At 41.6% G+C, this 21,530-nt stretch overlaps 2 protein-coding genes across 2 annotated transcripts in view; one reads left to right on the top strand and one right to left on the bottom strand.

The window, feature by feature from the left end:
* The window catches only part of mxi1 (max interactor 1, dimerization protein), a 157,858-nt gene that overhangs the window by 126,764 nt on the left and 9,564 nt on the right, over positions 1-21,530 (top strand). Inside the window, exon 7 of the transcript XR_011935557.1 lies at positions 2,692-2,760. The gene's annotated coding sequence lies outside the window, so the exon portion shown is untranslated. The remainder of the gene's footprint in view (positions 1-2,691; positions 2,761-21,530) is intronic.
* The window catches only part of smndc1 (survival motor neuron domain containing 1), a 33,876-nt gene continuing 13,348 nt past the window's right edge, over positions 1,003-21,530 (bottom strand). The window contains exons 3-6 of the mRNA XM_072479528.1: positions 18,194-18,336; positions 5,281-5,442; positions 5,007-5,160; positions 1,003-1,455 (exon numbers count right to left, since the gene is read on the bottom strand). Of these exons, the coding sequence (XP_072335629.1) occupies positions 1,318-1,455; positions 5,007-5,160; positions 5,281-5,442; positions 18,194-18,336 (597 nt within the window). The 3' untranslated portion in view covers positions 1,003-1,317. The remainder of the gene's footprint in view (positions 1,456-5,006; positions 5,161-5,280; positions 5,443-18,193; positions 18,337-21,530) is intronic.

The following is a 21,530-nucleotide window of genomic DNA, read 5'->3' as shown; positions in this document are numbered from 1 at the left end:
TTCTCCCAATTTATTGATTTAGAGTTGGGTTGTGTGTGGAATGGAATATTGTACCACCCACAAGTTCCTCTGAATTCTAAGCATACACCACCATTCTGCAATAGCAGAAGCAACCACAAAGTTAAACATAGTACCCTAATTATTACATTTACAATTATGGTATAGCAAAAGATTAGATTCATTTCCTACTAACTTCAAAATGACACTAAACAGGATTTAAAGCACCCTAAATTTGTCACATTTCAATGATTTAGTTGTTTTATCTTCAAAGTCGCAATATTTGTAATGTCATCATTGTTGATTTGATCAGTAAATGAAATCTAATCAACAGGATCTCATTCTGTATCACTGAGGTTTGAAATGAATTTTTATTTTTGGCAATGGAAAAGTGACCAAGAATCATAAAATTTTGTAACAGTTGAAAATTACTTGAACCAGTAAATTGGTTAATTACAAAGTGACTAACCATTCTTCTTCTTTAGATCCTCAAATCCAAATAAAGTTTGATCAAATTATTTCCCTAAACATTGTTAAAATTAGCAGTACTCCCAACAGTAGTGCGGAAAGTTTAAACTCAATTGGCGGAGTCGTAAAATGGTAGAATTTTATCTTCCTCAATCTTTCTCCCATTTACAACCATTTGGCTTTTCTTCAAAAGCTGGCATCATCAAACTATGACTTACTTTCTTCCCCCCCTCAATTATGGATCATGCTCTTTCACCACACTTTCCCAATGAGTAAAATAGTTTCAATTTGACTGTTACATTAGTTATAGAATTGGGACGAAACATCAATTTCATCCAGGCAGCTGCTGCAGTCACCCACCTGTAGAACTTCAGTGGGGAGGACTCTTCCTCGAGATGGTCCATGTCCAAATCTGCTTTTCAATTTAGAGTAAAATTCGGCATAGGACACCTCAAGCAAAGAACTAACCTTTCATACTCAACATCTCAGTTAATTCATTACTTTGACATTTATTTTAAGCCAGCAAATACACAGGAGTTATTTTACTTTTTTTATTTGTTAAAATTGCCCAATCATACATAAAAAACAACAAAAAAAACTTCAATTTGTAAAAATTACACTTCCTCAAATGGGAAGATCGATTTATCAAATCCTCCAACTGCCTCAGTAATGGATGGTAACTATACACAATCTACTTTCTCACATATCTGGTATCACAGCTACAATATTGTGCTGATACACCAAGTGAACTTGGCAAAAAAAAAACTATTAAAAGTGCACTAATGTAATAGGACATCCACACAAAAAAAAGAAGAAATACATTGTCTTGGAAACACTTTGTACAGGTGCCAATTATTGTGGCATAAGATGCCGCACATTGTATTTGGACGTGTCTTGGTACTGAGTCATCGGTCTGTCTGCTATCCCGCATGTACCAACTCCAACTTTTCCAGTCACACTCTCTGGTGAGGCAAAAATGCTTTTCTTTACCTTTAAAAAAAAAAAAATCAACAATATAAGCTCCAACAGCTTGCAAAAAAAAATATTTTCTTGGCATTTAGAATGAAAAAATGTCTCTGGTGAAAGATATGTTTTTGATCATTTCCATTTGACTATTTTGCCTGTTAACACAATTCTCTACCAAATCAGAATACATCAGACTGCAAGTTACATGTAAATTCCTATATACACACAGTTGTACACTCTCACAAAACTGATGTAATAAAACAATGTTATGATAGTTTAAAATCACATTGCAAAATAAAGGTCTCAATGCAGAATAAAGCCAACTGGCAACTCCTTGGAGTCAGGGTGTGTGGACACTTGAGAGAAGGCAAACACCTAAAGGGCAACTCCACTGTAAGAAGTGTTTGAAACCAAAAACAAGAGATGCAACAATTTTTTACGTGTGGTTGTTGGTCATGATAGCATGACTGGGCAGCAACCTAACCACATCACAAAGTGACGAAAGACATCCTACGCACAATTTTGATGTGGCGAATATCAAGGAGACCCACCATCTCGAGACATAGTGCTTCTCCAGAGAATGAGATACATTTTAAGTCAATTCTGCATTAGAGTACGATGACACTTGTTTGCACTGGTTGGAGAGTCTAGAATTAGGGGGCAGTGTTGAAAAATTAGGGCCAGACCAATTAGGTGAGATGTTAGGAACTCTCTTCCACAAACGGCAATCAATGCTAGATCCTTTGTTAATTTTAAATCTGAGACAGATAAAGGTTTGTTAAGCAAAGTTATTAAGGGATATGGGCCAAAGGCAAGTATCGCCACAGCTCAGTCATTGAATGGCAGAGCAGGCTTGAGGGGCTGAATGGCCTACATATGTTCCTATGAAATCCTGATCAGCAGCTGGAAAAAAAACTGGAGGCGTGTGACAGAGTCTGACATGCGTACGTGTGCAGCGTCTGCAACCAAAAATACCAAGGAAGAGGAATGAAAAACATTTCAAATGCTCATCAACACTGGGACTAATGTAGAGGTTCTTTCACTTACCATTCCACATCTTCCAAAATTATTTTATCTAAACCAAAATGACAGCCAAAGTGCTATCAAGATGGAGACAGGCACACATAGGTGCAGTCCCAATGTTTCTCTACAGCTACTTGAGGAATATAAAAATAAATGTCCCATATTTCACTGCCAGTCTTTTTGAAGTTCACACGGATATTACAGTATTACAACTAACTTTTGTTTATTCTTTTACAGGATGTGGCTGTCACTGGCAAGGCCAGTATTTGTTATCCAATCCTTGTGCTTGCTGTTGAGGGGGCAGTGGTGAGTTACCTTTTTGAATCACTGCAGTCCATGTGGCGTAGATACAGGTACACACAAAGTGCTGTTAGGGAGTGAGTTCCAAGATTTTGATACAGCAAAATGCAGGGAAATAACCATAGTTCCACGTCAAAACGATGTGCGGCTTGGAACGGAACTTGCAGGTGGTGGTGTTCCTGTGCTTCTGCCTTCCTAGGTAGAGGTCACAGGTTTGGACGGTGCTTGGCAAGTTGCTATGGTGCATCTTTTAGATGGCCACTATGCAGCAGTAGAGGGGGTGAATGTTTAAGGTGGTGGAAGGGGTGTCAATCAAGCAAGCTGTTTTGTCCCAGATGGTGTCCAGTTTGTGTTACACTGGGAGGGCATTCCAAAACACTTGTGACCTACGCTGTAAGAACATGGGTTACTGCAGAATTCCCAGCCTCTGACCAGTTCTTGCAGCCACAATGTTTACGTGCTGGTCCTGTTCAGTTTCTGGTCAATGGTAACCCTAAAGACATAGATAGTGGAGGTTCAGCGTTGATGAAACCAGTGATTTCATTGTTGGAGAGACTAGAACCAGAACTTAGATTGAAGGTCTCGGATTTTTTTTTTGATTTAAATTTTTTTTTTTTTTTTTTTATAAATCGCTTATTGTCACAAGTAGGCTTCAAATGAAGTTACTGTGAAAAGCCCCTAGTCGCCACATTCCGGCGCCGGTTCTGGGAGGCTGGTACGGGATTTAAGGCTGAAATGAGGAGAAATGTTTTCTCTCAGAATGTGGTGAGTCTTTGGAACTTTCTTGTGACGCTGGGGATCTCAGGAGGTGGGTGAGATGGATCAGTTGCTCAGCACTTTGGCTAAGGAGAGAATGGAGCCAGGCAGGAGGAGGCTGGCGATGCTTCAGCCTTCTCTTTTGCACTATTGTGCAGGGCTCTCAGGGTGAGGATATTTATAGAGCCCCCTCCACTGGCAGTTTAATTGTCCACCATCATTCACGGCTGGATGTGGCAGAACTTAGCTAGGTGATCGCATGCTGTTTTTGTCTGGCATGCAAGCAGTTCTGTGTTGCAGTTTCATCGGGTTGACACCTACACCATGTGCTGATCCTGGCATGCCCTCCTGCACTCTTCATTGAACTAGGGTTGATTCCCTGGCTTTGTGGCAATAGTAGGGTGGTGATGTGCAAGGCCATGAGGCTTGTTATGGCACCCTGGGCTAGTCAATTCCAGCCCCACTTGACCTGGAGTTTCAACACAGGTGAAATTAGATGTTATATTAATACCTGTGGCTTTGGTTGAGTTAAATTTGACCACAGCGATCAGATTTGTATATTTAAACATATGTAACCCTTTTATTAACAGTAATTATAATTAAATAGGCTAAAAACCAATAACTGGCTATCCACTATGATTCCCAATTCTTTCTCTCCCCCCCCCCCCCCCCCCCAGCAATCCCTTTCGTTTTTTACAATTTAGGGTACCCAATTAATTTTTTCCAATTAAGGTGCAATTTAGCATGGCCAATCCACATACTCTGCACATCTTTAGGTTGTGGGGGTGAAACCCATGCAAACACAGGGAGAATGTGCAAACTCCACAGGGACAGTGACCCAGAGCCGGGATCGAACCCGGGTTCTCAGCGCCATGAGGCAGCAGGGCAACACCGTGCTGCCCTTCCCAATCCCTTTCTTAAATACACACACACACAAATGGTTGAGAGGCACAGAATATATAATAAAAAAATAAAATGATAAAGGATCTTTGATTCAGACGGATGTCTTCCAGCTAAGTTTCTTTCTCAAAGTTGGGCCCTTCAGTATATAAATTAAATAACCCCAGGTATTTTTAATGAAAGTAGATAAATCCACATTATGTACACCAGAAGATACCAGGTTTGATCCACAGTCTTAGCTAATCGAAATCCTGGCCTACTCCTGCTCCTAATTTGTATGTTCACAGGCAAATACAGGCATCAGGTGATGTGCAACTGTTCGGCTCAGTGCTATGGTGTTAAGGACAGTTGCGCAATGATTCCTGTTGGTGGTGTACTAAGTCAAGATAGTATCATGCTTGGGTATGATGCTAATTGTCTGAATAAGAAATGTCCAGAGTGACAGACCAGAGGGGCTATCGGCACCCCTGAAATCATGCGCAACAGTACTTTCATTGGGTGATTGGGGCAAAGAGAGAAATTTTGCACAATATAACATTTCATTCAATATAACAAAGCTGCAGGGTATCTTTTTAACTACACTGAACGATACACACCTGTCCTTTTTTGTTCTTGGAATAGGCTCTGTTATTAAACTGCTGCCATTTTACTTTTTGCTCCTCTCGCTCCTGTTCAAGCTCCTTCATTCGCTGGGCCTTTTTTAATGCTTTTTTCTTCTTGTACTCCCTCTGCTGGGCGACCATTTCCTTCCTGTAAGCAGCCCAAACCAAAAACCACTAAGAAAATGGTATAACTTAGGATGTTGTTTCCCACGCAATAGAAACAGGTATCTTGGTTACACAAACATTTAACTGGCTTGCCAACACTCACTTCGATTTGGGTTTGTCGCCACCCTGTTCTTCAGAATCGTTCCCTTCTTCAACTGGTTTCAGGTTGACCAAGGGGAGCACATCAGCATTACCGTATCCAGAAAAGGTGATGGCAGCCGTGCCATTTTCCTGGTCAATCTCTTCAATCTCCGCTTCATACAATCTGCAAGGAAGTTAGGGCTGTAAGCATGTGAGTAGAGGTTTGACAATCAGTCCCTACAAATCTCTAACAATAAAAATTTAAAAATGTTATATGTTTTTCAAAACATTTTTAATAATTTATTGAAGACTAAAGCTGCAACATTAATCCATAAACAGATGTTTGTGAACAGATTATTTGGTTTTCACAATATTTCTGGCAGTTTAACAAAATCTATTTAAAAGTTCTCTGTTGGTTTCAACCACATATTAAATATTAATATATAACTCTGCCACGGAGACTTTTTAAATCAAAATGAATAAAACAAAGGCTCAGATTTTCCAGCAGTAATGACAGTGAAACTGACAGCATTCATTGCCAACAATCCTCTGAAACTGACAGCAGTTCCTGGAATCTGCACATGAAACAAGGAAAAGCAAAAAGCTGTGATCATTGATCTAAAGCCTGCCCATAGGGTGCATTGTTGAAGTCCCCCCAGGCTGTAATCAAATAGAAATGAATTGACGAGCACTTGCCATTTAAACTATTAGTCTACTGTAAAAGTCCTCGAAAAAGTTATACCTTTTAAGGTGCTAAGTAATCATTATTGAACAGCCTCACTGGCCCTGAAAACTACCTTTTTATTTGTGGAATGTCAAATTTCTCCATTAATTTTATTTTATGAAATGTATAAAATATTTCAGCTTCTGTCATAATTCCAAAACTTTATTTAAAATTTTAGAAAGCAAAATAAAAATCAAAAAATTCAGTGCATTTTACTTCCTGGTTTGCGGTCTGCCTGCAAGGATACTTCAACGTGATTGACTGCTTACGCGGCTTGATGATATCGCTTGCTAGACGTCAGGACATCCTCTTGACTTGGCACCAGGGTCAATCTAGGTAAAGGGGCAGTCCCACTTGGTTTTCTAGATCTCTGCGGGGTTACTTTCCTCGAAGCCAGCAACGAGCGTTGTCGCTTCGCCACTGACCATAAAATCTGGGCCAATGAAGCCACAATGACCATTTTAGATGAGCATATATAAGGCACCAGAAAGTGAAATGTTAATGGTGTTTGTCTGACAGAACAGGTTAGAATGAGAGATATGCATATGCTCAGTGGCCTTAAATGAAACTCTCTTTCCTATGTTTCCACCACAGATCATTTGAAAGGTTTGCGCAAGCAGCTTCCATTTCAAGTGTGTTTGGGCTTTCAGGCATCTCCAAGGAGGGCAATGTTTCATGATCATAAATAAAACAGTATTCTATAGGAAGCAAAAACCTGGGATGATTCTAACTGGGTGGTTGCTTCTGACGGTGAAATCTGTGCGCTGACCCGCCAATGCTGTACCCACAGAAATCATGAGCAATCAGTAAAGTCACAAGAACTTTAAAAAATATTTTGTCATGGGGCGAGGGCATTGCAGGCTGGGGCAGCATTTATTGCTCATTCCGAATCGCCCTCGAGGGGGCAGTTAAGAGTCAACCACATTGGGGCGGCATGGTGGCGCCACACGGCGTAGTGGACCCGGGGTCGATTCCGACCCTGGGTCACTGTCTGTGTGGAGTTTGCACTCTCTGTTTCTTAAGAGGTTACACGGTTATGTCCCTGGTAACCTTTTTGCGAAGGGGTACGCTGTTAGCACTTGTTTGATGGTTATTAGCTCAACCTGGTGTTAGCCTCTTTCTGGGGCTTCCTTTTGTTATCTGGTGTCATGGGCCAGGGTTTAGAGAACCCCAAAGTGTATCATGGAGTTCACCTGACCCACAACTTTTAATAGATTGTGGTACGGGGAGCACACAGCCCACTCTACAGATGTGGTACAGCAGAGATGGAAAAGTATTTTTTTAAAGCAAAACAATGTTTATTCTATGAACTCAAGTTCACCTTTTTAAAACATAGTGAACATCTTAGCAACCATTAATTCAAATACAACCCCCAAAGAATACAACATTAAATAATGCATTAAGTAATGCATTATTGCATTACTAAGTAATGCAAATAATACATTAAGTAACTTCCCAAACAACATCCAGAAGACAGAAGAAACACCTTCTAACAGAAGCACATCAGGTTTACATACACTACTGAAAACATTTATAATTCTGAATTCACCAAATGATCAAGAGATAGTCTTTTGATGGCAGAGAGATCAACAGTACACCTGTTCTGTTCAGCTCCAACACTGAAAACGAAACTAAAACACACCCTGCAGCGAACAGCCTAAAACGAAAGAAAACAGCTGACAGACAGCCCAGCTCCACTCACTCTGACATCACTGATAAACCCATTTCTTAAACACCTATTTCTTAAAGGTACATTTCTTAAACACCCATTTCTTAAAGGTACTCTCACATGACACCTCCCCTCCAAGAAAAAAAAATAAACCATCAATTTCAGGATGGTTTCATTTTTCATCGTTTCACCATTCTTTAAGAAATGCACACAGTAAATATACTTTTTCGTTTCAGAAAACAACACACGCAAACAGATACAATAATCCATTTTTGTTCCTTCTTCCTCCAACTGAAATCCTTCTCGATTGACAGTCTCTTTGAACAAGAAGGTTCTTGCACGATCCGTCCATTTCTATACACCTCGGCATTTCTCTTTAAACTCAGATAGTTTAGTTCAATCTGATCCCAGAGTCCCTTGTAATTCTCCAACACATGAGCATTGGTTATCACAGCTTTCAGGCAGTCAAATGCCTGTTGAAAGTCCGCTGTCCATTGAAAATGTTGATGTTTCTTCAGCAAGTCCATCAGTGGAGCAATCACGCTACAAAACCTTTGCACAAATGTTCGATCAAATCCACTCATGCCAAGAAATCGCATTATTTCCCATTGTGTCGAGGGTATTGGAAACTCCCCAATAACTTTTGTTTTCACATCCCATGGGACCATTCGACCCCGTCTGATTTTATGGCCGAGGAAAGTGACTTGGGCCTTTCCAAATTCCCTTTTGGCTAGGTTTATCACCAAACCCGCCTCCTAAAGTCGATCGAATAACTCCATCAGATGTTTTAAATGTTCTGTCCATGTCTGGCTGAAAATTACCAGATCGCGACGTATACAGCACAACTGGGTAATCCTGAAACGACTTTGTTAGTTAACTGGTGAAATGTGGCTGGGGCGTTTTTCATGCCAAATGGGATAACTTTGAATGTGTATATAACATCTGGAGTCACAAAAGCTGAAATCTCCTTCGCCCTTTCGGATAAAGGTACCTGCCAGTAACCTTTAAGTAAATCCAGTTTGGAAATAAAAGCTGATTGTCCCACTTTCTCAATGCAATCCTCCAAACGTGGGAATAGGATAAGAGTCCGTTCTTGTAACTGCATTAACTTTTCTGTAGTCTACACACAACCGTTGGGTACCGTCTGGTTTTGGTACCATCACTATGGGTGAGCTCCATTGGCTGCAACCCACTTCAATTATGCCATTTTTAAGCATACTCTCAATCTCTTTGCTAACCTGAGCCAATTTTAAAGGGTTAAGTCTGTATGGATGTTGTTTGATTTGAACAGCATTTCCCACATCTACATCATGTACAGCCATTTTAGTATTTCCCAATTTCTCTCTATAAACATGCCCACGTGATATCAATAACTCTTTCTGGTCAGTCCGTTTTTCCTTTGGAAGGTAACTCAACAATGTATCCCAATTTTTAAGAACATCCTCGTTTTCCAATTTAATTTGAGGTATGTCAAATTCACTCATCTGGATTTGGTTTGTCACTTTAGAGTTAGAATCATTAAAACCGCCTCCCTTTTCTCTCCTTTCCTTTCAAAGTACCTTTGAAACATATTCACATGACACTCGGTGAGTCTTCCTTTTATCTGGTGTTTTTACCACATAATTCACCTCACTTAATTTCCTTTCAATCTGATAAGGTCCACAAAACCTTGCTTTTAAAGGTTCACCTACCACTGGTAACAATACTAAAACTTTATCTCCACTGGCAAAACTACGAACTTTGGATTTCTTGTCCGCTACCCGTTTCATCACATTTTGTGCAACTTTTAAATGTTGTCTAGCCAATTCACCTGCTCTATTTAATCGTTCCCTAAAATTTGGCACGTAATCCAATAATGTAATATCCAATTTCTCACTCACCAATTTTTCCTTAATCAATTTAAATGGTCCTCTTACCTCATGACCAAAAATTAGTTTCAAAGGACTAAATTTGGTTGACTCATTAGGTGCATCCCTAATTGCAAACAGTACGAATGGAATTCCTTTATCCCAATCCTCTGGATAATCGTGACAATAAGCCCTCAACATTGTCTTGAATGTCTGATGCCACCTTTCTAATGCTCCCTGCGATTCTGGAATGGTACGCAGTTGATTTAAATTGTTTTATTCCTAAGCTATCCATAACTTCTTTGAATAATCTTGAGGTCAAATTTGATCCTTGATCTGATTGTATTTCTGTGGGTAGTCCATATCTAGTAAAGAATTTAAGTAACTCCTCCACAATCTTTTTAGCTGTAATATTACGTACTGGAATGGCCTCTGGAAACTAGTAGACACATCCATTATAGTCAAAAGATATTGATTCCCATTTGTCGTTTTAGGAAGTGCTCCTACGCAATCAATTAGGACCCTTGTAAAAGGCTCCTCAAATGCTGGAATGGGTATTAAGGGCGCTGGTTTTATCACTGCTTGGGGTTTCCCTTTCATTTGACATGTGTGACATGATTGACAAAATTTAACTACATCTTTATGTAGTCCAGGCCAATAAAAATGTTTTTGTATTTTAGCTTGAGTTTTCCTTATTCCCAAATGACCTCCCACTGATACCTCATGCGCCGCAACTCGCAACACCTCCTTTCTATACCCTACCGGCAATACTACTTGAACTTCTGCCCACTTTTCATCCGCCTCCATATGTAAAGGTCTCCATTTTCTCACCAAGACATTACTTTTACGGTAATGACCCTGGGATTCCGCTTCTGTAAATGCCTTCTGATACATCGGTTTTATTTATCTAATCTTTCTGTTGTAACTCTGCCAATTTTCCCGAACTAAAAATATCCACCTCATCCTCCACCTGTTCTTGTTCCTTTTCAACCATCTGATCAAAAATCATTTCTGATAATTGCACTTCCACTTCATCTTCACTCTTTGATTTCTCCTCGTCTTAACCTGTGACTTAGAACATAGAACATTACAGCGCAGTACAGGCTCTTCGGCCCTCGATGTTGCGCCGACCTGTGAAACCACTCTAAAGCCCATCTACACTATTCCCTTATCGTCCATATGTCTATCCAATGACCATTTGAATGCCCTTAGTGTTGGCGAGTCCACTACTGTTGCAGGCAGGGCATTCCACTCCCTTACTACTCTCTGAGTCAAGAATCTAACTCTGACATCTGTCTTATATCTATCTCCCCTCAATTTAAAGCTATGTCCCCCTCATGCTAGACATCACCATCCGAGGAAAAAGGCTCTCACTGTCCACCCTATCCAATCCTCTGATCATCTTGTATGCCTCAACTAAGTCACCTCTTAACCTTCTTGTCTCTAACGAAAACAGCCTCAAGTCCCTCAGCCTTTCCTCGTAAGATCTTCCCTCCATACCAGGCAACATTCTGGTAAATCTCCTCTGCACCCTTTCCAATGCTTCCACATCCTTCCTATAATGCGGCAACCAGAATTGCACGCAATACTCCAAATGCGGCCACACCAGAGTTTTGTACAGCTGCAACATGACCTCATGGCTCCGAAACTCAATCCCTCTACCAATAAAAGCTAACACACCGTATGCCTTCTTAACAACCCTCTCAACCTGGGTGGCAACTTTCAGGGATCTATGTACATGGACACCAAGATCTCTCTGCTCATCCACACTGCCAAGAATCTTACCATTAGCCCAGTACTCTGTCTTCCTGTTACTCCTTCCAAAATGAATCACCTCACACTTTTCTGCATTAAACCCCATTTGCCACCTCTCAGCACAGCGATGCAGCTTATCTATGTCCCTCTGTAACTTGTAACATCCTTCTGCACTGTCCACAACTCCACCGACTTTAGTGTCATCTGCAAATTTACTCACCCATCCTTCTACGCCCTGACAAACAGCAGTGGCCCCAAAACAGATCCTGTGGTACACCACTAGTAACTGGACTCCAGTCTGAACACATCCCATCAACCACCACCCTTTGTCTTCTTCCAGCTAGCCAATTTCTGATCCAAACTGCTAAATCTCCCTGAATCCCACGCCTCCGTATTTTCTGCAGTAGCCTACCGTGGGGCACCTTATCAAACTGGAAATCCATATACACCCCATCAACTGCTTTACCCTCATCCACCTGTTTGGTCACCTTCTCAAAGAACTCAATAAGGTTTGTGAGGCACGACCTATCCTTCACAAAACCTTGTTGACTATCTCTAATCAAATTATTCCTTTCCAGATGATTATACATCCTATCTCTTATAAACCTTTCCAAGATTTTGCCCACAACAGAAGTAAGGCTCACGGGTCTATAGTTACCCCGCAGGGTTGTCTCTACTCCCCTTCTTGAACAAGGGGACAACATTTGCTATCCTCCAGTCTTCTGGCACTATTCCTGTAGACAAAGATGACTTAAAGATCAAAGCCAAAGGCTCAGCAATCTCCTCCCTAGCTTCCCAGAGAATCCTTGGATAAATCCCATCCGGCCCAGGGGACTTATCTATTTTCACACTTTCCAGAATTGCTAACACCTCCTCCTTATGAACCGCAAGCCCTTCTAGTCTAGTAGCCTGAATCTCAGTATTCTCCTCGACAACATTTTCTTTTTCCTGTGTGAATACCGACGAAAAATATTCATTTAGCATCTCTCCTATCTCCTCGGACTCCAAGCACAACTTCCCACAACTGTTTTTGACTGGCCCTACTCTTACCCTCGTCATTCTTTTATTCCTGACATATCTATAGAAAGCTTTAGGGTTATCCTTGATCCTACCTGCCAAAGACTTCTCATGTCCCCTCCTGGCTCTTCTTAGCTCTCTCTTTAGGTCCTTCCTAGCTAACTTGTAACTCTCGAGCACCCTAATTGAACCTTCATGCCTCATCTTTACATAAGCCGCCTTCTTCCTCTTGACAAGTGTTTTGACTGCCTTAGTAAACCACGGTTCCCTTGCTTGACCACTTCCTCCCTGCCTGACAGGTACATACTTATCAAGGACACGCAGTAGCTGTTCCTTGAACAAGCTCCACATTTCCATTGTGCCCATCCCCTGCAGTTTTCCTCTCCATCCGATGCATCCTAAGTCTTGCCTCATCGCATCATAATTGCCTTTCCCCCAGATATAACTCTTGCCCTGCGGTATATACCTATCCCTTTCCATCACTAAAGTAAACATAATTGAATTGTGGTCACTATCACCAAAGTGCTCACCTACCTCCAAATCTAACACCTGTCCTGGTACATTACCCAGTACCAAATCCAATATGGCCTCGCCTCTCATTGGCCTATTTACATACTGTGTCAGGAAACCCTCCTGCACACATTGGACAAAAACGGACCCATCTAAAGTACTCGAACTATAGCGTTTCCAGGCAATATTTGGAAAGTTAAAGTCCCTCATAACAACTACCCTGTTGCTTTCGCTCCTTTCCTCTACTTCTCTGGAACTTTTCAGAGGCCTATAGAAAATCCCTAACAGGGTGACCTCTCCTTTCCTGTTTCTAACCTCAGCCCATACTACCTCAGTAGACGAGTCCTCATCAAACGTCTTTTCTGCCACCGTAATACTGTCCTTGACTAACAATGCCACCCTCCCCCCTCTCTTACCACCTTCCCTGAGCTTACTGAAATATCTAAACCCCGGCACCTGCAACAACCATTCCTGTCCCTGCTCTATCCATGTCTCCGAAATGGCCACAACATCGAAGTCCCAGGTACCAACCCATGCCGCAGGTTCACCCACCTTATTCCGGATGCTCCTGGCATTGAAGAAGACTTTAAACCACCTTCCTGCCTGCCGGTACACTCCTGCAACTTTGAAACCTTACTCATGACCTCACTACTCTCAACCTCCTGTATACTGGAGCTACAATTCAGGTTCCCAAGCCCTTGCTGAACTAGTTTAAACCCTCCCGAAGAGCATTAGCAAATTCCCACCCCCAGGATATTGGTAGCCCTCTGGTCCAGGTGTAGACCATCCCTTTTGTAGAGGTCCCACCGGCCCCAGAATGAGCCCCAATATCCAGAAATCTGAAACCCTCCCTCCTGCACCACCCTGTAGCCACCTTGTTACTACACAATCCGGAAAAATCACAGGATATTCGTCCTTCAACACTTCAGTCACTGGCTCATCAGTCACTGGCTCATCAACCACAGTAGGCATCACTCCCACCTGTGATCCAGCTATATCATTACCCAAGATAAACTGTATTCCTGGACAAGATAGTTTCTCTATTACTCCTACTACTACCACTTCACCACTCTTCACTGGACTTTCCAACCTTACCTTATATAATTGAACACTACTCCTCTCACCCTGAATTTCACATATTACCACCTTTTCTGGCAACATTCTTCCCAAACTACATAACTCCTCCTCTCTTACCATTAAAGATTGACTAGCTCCCATATCTCTTAAAATTGTGACTTCTTTACCTGCTCCTCCTGATACACGAGTAAACTTTACCCACACAAGTAAATTCTTTAAAGAGATCTGGCACCTTGTTATCAATCACCTCTTGATCAGGCTGTACAATCTTTTGCACCTCCTTCGCTTCACTTGGGGTTTCCTTTACCACTTTAACAAACCCCACTGTCTTATCCTGTTTTACCACATCAGCCTTCCCAGTGCTTTTCTTCAACCACCAACACTGTGACTTTACATCCGATGCCTTGCCTCATCGCATCATAATTGCCTTTCCCCCAGATATAACTCTTGCCCTGCGGTATATACCTATCCCTTTCCATCACATTTGAAACTTTTCATCTCTCTTCCACCCTCCTGGATTTCTTTTTTAATCTGAGGTGCACTCTCCTTATTATCTCCCATCAGATCACCTTTACTTTTACCGCTTGAGTATTTCTCATGTCCCGTTTCTGTCCCTCACAGGCTGAAACTGATGTCGGAAACCAAGCTTTGATTTATGAACTAATTAATAATCAAAAATCATCTGCCATTTCTGCTGCTAATCTCGCAGTTTTAACATTCTGCTCTTCCACATGAGTTCTCACTACATCAGGAATTGAATTTTTAAACTCCTTCAAAAGTATAATTTCTCTGAGAGCTTCATACGTTTGGTCTATTTTCAAAGCCCTTATCCACCTATCAAAATTACTCTGTTTGAGCCTTTCAAACTCCATGTATGTTTGACGAAATTCTTTCCTTAAATTTCTAAACCTTTGCCTGTAGGCTTCAGGCACTCGATCATATGCATCTAAGATCATATGCACCTACGTCCCAGATACCTCCTCCGGTAGTGATGCAAACACTTCAGTAGCCCTACCTATCAGCTTTGTTTGAATCAGTAATACCCACATGCCCTGTGGCCATTTCATTTGTTTAGCTACCTTCTCAAATGAAATGAAAAAGGCTTCTACCAAACCTTGGCAATGCTTGGACATATTTAAATAGATCCCCACCAAGCCTTTGACTTAGCCTCACTATCCTCATCACTATCATCCAACTGTATGTTTCCCTTTACGTCTGCCAATTTTAACTGACTGTCATGTTTCATGGCCATTTTCTGCAGTTCAAACTCTCTCTTTATCTTTTTCCCTGATCTGTATCTCCCTTTTTTTCTTTTTGTTCTGCTAGGGCTATTCTTTCTTTTCTTCTTTTTTCTCTCGCTTTCTTTTTCTTCTCTCTCTCTTTCATATTCAAGCCACTTTAATTCTTTCTCATGTTCCAGTTGTTTAAATTGTAACTGAATTTTTGCCATTTCCAGTGAGTCAAACTGTATCTCAGGCAACTTTAAATGCTTAGCCACCGCCATAATTACCTCATCTTTTCGCCTTTTGTCAGGTAATGTTAACTGCGATGTTTTTGCCAAATCTAACAGTCTGCTTTTAGTCTCTGTCCGTAAGGTACTGCGTGTGACCGTCTCCACCCCCAAAAACGACTGAGCCTCTGAAAGAGCCATTGTTCACAACACAATCCCTACTTAAACTAGAATACCACACCTGAAAAGCAACCACAATATGCTCACCCCTCACTGTCTTTAAGTTCACTAAGCCAATCCAATAGATTTTTATCCTCCTCGAGCCCCCAATTTGTTATGGGCCAGGGTTTAGAGAACCCCAAAGCGTATCATGGAGTTCACCTGACCCAGAACTTTTAATAGATTGTGGTTATTGAGAGCACACAACAGGTGTGCAACAACAGAAGTGGAAAAGTATTTTTTAAAGCAAAACAATGTTTATTCTATGAACTCATGTTCACATTTTGAAAACATACACTGAACATCTTAGCAACCAGTAATTCAAATACAACCCCCAAAGAATACAGCATTAAGTAATGCTTAATAACGCCCCAAACAACATCCAGAAGACCGAAGAAACATCTTTAACAGAAGCACATCAGGTTTACATTCTCTACTACAAGGATGAGCCGGTTCTTCGGGGGTGAGGACAGGTGTGTTAGGTGCTCAGGGAGCCCAGCAAATCACACCCACATGTTCTGTGCATGCCCAGCGTTGGAGGAATTTTGGAAGGGCATAGTGAAGACGTTGTCGAGGGTGGTAGGATCCAGGGTCAGACCGGGCTGGGGGCTCGCAATATTTGGGGTGGCAGAGGTGCCGCGAGTGCAGGAGGCAAAAAAGGCCGGAATTCTGGCCTTTGCGTCCCTGGTAGCCCGGCGAAGGATTCTCCTTCGCTGGAAAGATGCGAGGCCCCCAAGCGTGGAATCCTGGATCAACGATATGGCAGGGTTCATTAAATTGGGGAGGGTGAAATTCGCCTTGAGAGGGTCGGTACAAGGGTTCTTTAGGCGGTGGCAACCGTTCTTAGACTTTCTGGCAAAACTATAGACATTCACTACTGAAAACATTTATAATTCTGAATTCACCAAACAATCAAGAGATAGTCTTTTCATGGCAGAGGTCAACAGTACAACTGCTGTGTCTGGCTTCAGCTCCAACGCTGAAAACAAAACTAAAACGCACCCTGCCGCAAACAGCCTAGATCGAAAGTAAAAAGCTGACAGACAGCCCAGCTCCACCCACACTCTGACATCACTAATAAACACCCATTTCTTCAAGGTACATTTCTTAAACACCCATTTCTTAAAGGTACTCTCACATGACATCTGGATAGGAGAGATGCTGATTATAGGCTGTTTGGTTATATTTAATTTTAGAGGGTTTCCTTTATCAGGTAGGAACGGAGAGAATCATATCCCCTCCTGAGATACCCCCATTGACGGATGCCTCGATTATTCTTCTCCTTGTTTGTGGGGTTTCCTCAGTGAAAGATGGTTTAACGTTTCTACTGTTGGTGGGGCCTGAACAATCCTCTCCAGCCAAATCAGAGGCAGAGAGGTCTGTTGTGTAGCGAGTCTTGGCATGATGTAAGTATCCTTGGTTTACTGGCTCCTTTATCGGAGAGTGTACCCTGCCAGACCATGTCTTGTACCAATGGCGGCATCCTGTTGTTCCCCTTCTCCTGGAGTATCCTTTCATTGCCTGGAGATCTTGGGAGGCTGAGTTAAGTTTTGATTTTGTTACCTCATTAGGGATTGCATATATTGTGTAGCTTTCTCTTTATTACCCTGTGGAGGAGGACATGCGCCATAGGGCCATGCGCTCATTGCTGTACAGTATCCTAAGATCCCCTATTCTTTTTGGTATCCTTTTATCCTTTCATTTTCTGTATGAAGGGAGATGCTGACTACAACGATTACAATGTTCGACAATCTGAACCAATTGTATGAATGTTTGGTGGTCTTCTCGGTGTATTTTTAAAAATAAATTAGAGTACCCTATCATTTTTTCTTCCAATTAAGGGGAAACTTAGCGTGGTCTATCCACCCAAACTGCACATCTTTGGTTTGTGGGGGTGACACCCACGTAGACACTGGGAGAATGTGCAAATTCCACACAGTCACCCGGGGTCAAGATCAAACCCGGATCCTCAGCGCCATAGGCAGCAATGCTAACAACTGTGCCACCATGCCGCCCTGTCTCCTCGGTGTATATATATGTGGAATGGTCATTCTGCACTGTACTAGATTTTGGGGATTTGTCGCACTGTGGTTACATGCAGAATATCCCCTTAGAACTAATGTCTTAGTGATTTTTTTTCTGCTCCGGGCCCAAGGAATTGTTAACTGGCTCCTACAAAGGTAGAGGTAGGTCTCATATCCAAGAAAAAGATATAATGTGTCACTGGTGCCTCTGGTATAATTGGAGTTGGGAGAGGTATGTTTTGGTGCATGCCCGAACGGGACGCAAAAATCTTGTCTTATATTTTCTTTGGCTGTATGAGCAATCTCTACACTTGAAGGTCTGCACCATTTTACCACATTTTCATGGCTTAACCATTTATCGTTCTTCCCTTGTATAAGCTGAACCAACCATGTTGGTGTTATGTCTTTTTATGTATTCACGTACACAGAATTTATGTGGTGCCAGTTTTGAAGGTTTGTAGTGTTATTTGTAAATATTGAAAAATTCTAATAAAAAATATTTAAAAACTAACTCTCCTTCCATAAATTATATGTTAGTTATTGTGTAATTGATCCGAGTGACAAATTCCAGAATAAGTCTCAAAGAATCTCTTACCATTTCCTACTGTTCTATTGATGTATTGTTAGAGAGTTCTACACTTACTGTCCATCCTCATTCCAAATGGCCAGGCACTTGTCACCAGTCTTCCATTTATGACTGGGAACGGAATTTGTTGAGCTATCAGCATTGGCTGCAGCAACAGAAGGCTGGTTTGACAGCAGGTCTCTGGTCAGCTCTATTACTTCCTGTAAGACATGCAAGTAAATATAGAATTTAGTTCTTTTTAAAAAAAGAATCAAACCATATCTTGTGCACTTTTGGATCTAGTTTCAACACCAAGCTAGTTTAGTCAGACTGGGAAAGGTAAAGAAACCATTACGCTGCACACAAATGAAACCTTATCTCTTCCTCCATAATCAACATTATCTGAGCACTTGATACCAGGAGGTTAGACCTGTATGCCAACAATACTGACCTGTGCCTGTTTGTGGCTTCTCAAAATGATGAGAGCAAATAAAAAGTTAAACAAGCAAAGAAAAGCAGTGTTTGAGCATAGAATTCAGTTTCCAAATCACCACTCCACAAAATTTCCGTTAAATATTCTAATATAGAATTTTGTCATAAAATAAGATTCCTTATTTAGGACTTTTAACTAAAGACACAATTTCTGCAATTAGACAACAGAGGTCAAAACTCTGATCGATACTGATCTCAGTTCTAAACCCCATTGTATTTTGCAGTAAATGTAGATTGCATTGATGTGATTGGTACGTTTGTATTACTTTATAGAGGTCTCCAAATTGATGCACATGCACGCACATACACACGCATAGTCTTCATGAAGCGGAGTGAAAGCTACGTGGGAAACCATTCTACACCCTTTTTTACTCAAATTGGCCACTTCAACTCAGGTACACAATCAGAAATCAGCACATTTCTGACTAGTTTCTGCTAATGTTTCATTTGATCAGTTCTCATACATGCGTTTCCTACCCCTGGACTCAACTATTTCAATGCTCTCCAGGCTGACGCCCAACGTAAACCTGAGCTTTCGCAAAATTCTGCTGAAGTTCATTCACCCAACATCACTGTGCTTGCTGACCTGCAGCGGCTCCCAGGCTGGCAATAATTTGATCTTAAAAGTTCTCATCCTTCTGTTCAAAGCCTTCCATCACGTCGGCCACCCCAACCATGCTACCTTTCACCTCGTTCAGCCTCATAACCCTCTATCATCTCTGCACTCCCACAATTCTCCAATTACCATTGCCTTCAACTGCCTGAGCTCTGAACCCCCCTCTCTAAAACTCTCCTCCTTCAAGACATGCTTTAAAACCTAACTCTTTAGCCAAACCTTTGGTTACTAGTCCCAATATCTGCTTATGTGGCCGAATGTCAAATTCTGACTGATAATACTCTCGTGAAGCACTATTTAAGAGTGCTACACAAGAGTTGTTGGTAGTAGTAAAGACTACAAATCCATGATCTCAAACACCAAGATACAGCCACCACCAGCCAACTGCAATAATTTTGGATTAAATTTCACAACATACATTCAATCAATAATCAGTGAAAGCTTTCAGGGTTCTTCTAGGTTGCATTTACACCATACAACAAGGCTGCTTTGCCCCACTGGTAGTTGAACAGATGCAAAGACCGCAGTGCAACTCCAAAGGCAGGGATAACCTAGCACTGGAGCAAAGCCAAGTGATAACACACTGGAGGAGAAAAACTTGCTCTACTTCCAAATAATGCCAGGGACTGGCTCTGGACTTTACACTACGAGTAGCAGAACGAACAATGTTAATGCTAACTATTACGATCTTTAATCTCATTCACGTTGTCAACAATATTTGAGAGCCAGCTCACAGGTCGAGGTTGATAAACACCTCCACGACCAATAATTTGGACTTTTATAATAAACTGAAATAGAATCACTTGAACGTTTTTTTTAAAAAAAGTGAAACACCAACTGACTGTGGTAGGGGCATGGTTAAAGTTAGTGACCAATAGGCAAGATCAAAGATGTTGATTGTACAAGAGGTTTTTCCAAAGAGTAGGATGGTGCAGCAAGGTGGGGGGGGGGGGGGGGGGGGGGCATCAATTCAGTTACTTTCAAATACACACGAGCTACGAGGGTCACTTGAAAAGAAAAACTGGGAGACACAATATGACCTCAAGCTACACATATTCTCATCCATCCGGTTATGTAGTCTGCAATGCCGGAGACCACCGTCATATAATCATGGAAATTCATGGCACAGAAGGAAGCCATTCAGCCCATGTCTCTATACAAGACAACATCCAGACTAGTCCTAGTCCCCAGCTCTTAATCTGTGACACGCAGGTAATGGCATTTTAAGAGCTTATCTAAGTACTTGAAAATGAGTATTTCTGCCTCCACTATCCTGTCAGGCAGCTTTCCAGATGCCTACAATCTGGGTGAAGATATTGATTTTCAACTTGCTTAGAATTCTTGTACCAATTAGTTAAAATCTATTGCCGCTGGTTATTGACCCCTCTGCTCAGGATAGGTCATTACTATCCACTCTATGGTGGTTTAACTAGCGTTCTATCCACTTCTAGCATAACATTCCTGCTCTTATATTCTAAGCCACAATAAAGGAAAATATCTGCTTTGCTTCAACTACCTGCGCTGACACCTTCAGGGATCTGTGGACATGCACTCTGTTCCTCTACACTTCTCAGCATCCAACCATTGATTATGCATTCCTTGTTTTGTTTAACCTCCCCAAATGCATTACCTCGCACAGCTTCAGACTGAATTCTATTTACCACTTTCTGCTCACCTGATCTCCCCCACACTCTTCAGGAACTGTGTCCTGAAAGGGCTTTAGTGCCCATGGACTTCTGTGTTAGTCCATGGTCCTGCTCACCTGATCAGCCCATTGATATCTTCCTGCAGCTTTCTTCCTCAATATTGACCACATGACCAATTATCGTCTGCAAATTTCGTAATCATGCCCCCTACACTGAAGTCTAAATCACTGATATATGATGGGGCATGGGGCAAGACAAAAACCCCTGCAGACTGCTAACCTTTGCTTCCTGGTATTGAACAAACTTTTGATCCAACTTTCCACAAGATTTAACTTTTCTGATTGGTCTGTCACGTGGGATTGTTAAGAATTTCACTATATCAAAAGTGCCACCCTTCTCAAAAATTACAATCAAGTTAGTCAGACACAAATCCCTCTTATCATGTCCATGCTGACAATCCTCGAACAACCACGCATTTCTAAATGACGATTAATACTGTTGCTCTGAGTTTTTTCTTTCAATAATTTACCAATCACCAAGGTTAGACAATTGGTCTGTAATTACTCAGGACTAATCATTTCTCCCTTTATGAACAAGGACACATTAGCAGTCCTCCAGAATCATGCCCATAGCCAAAGGGGGCTGGAAAATGATAGCCAGA

This window comes from Scyliorhinus torazame, chromosome 16, assembly GCF_047496885.1.
Source record: "Scyliorhinus torazame isolate Kashiwa2021f chromosome 16, sScyTor2.1, whole genome shotgun sequence".
NCBI classification, from domain to species: Eukaryota; Metazoa; Chordata; class Chondrichthyes; order Carcharhiniformes; family Scyliorhinidae; genus Scyliorhinus; species Scyliorhinus torazame.
The sequence above is the reverse complement of the archived record's forward strand: the minus strand, read 5'-3'. Positions and strand labels throughout refer to the sequence as shown.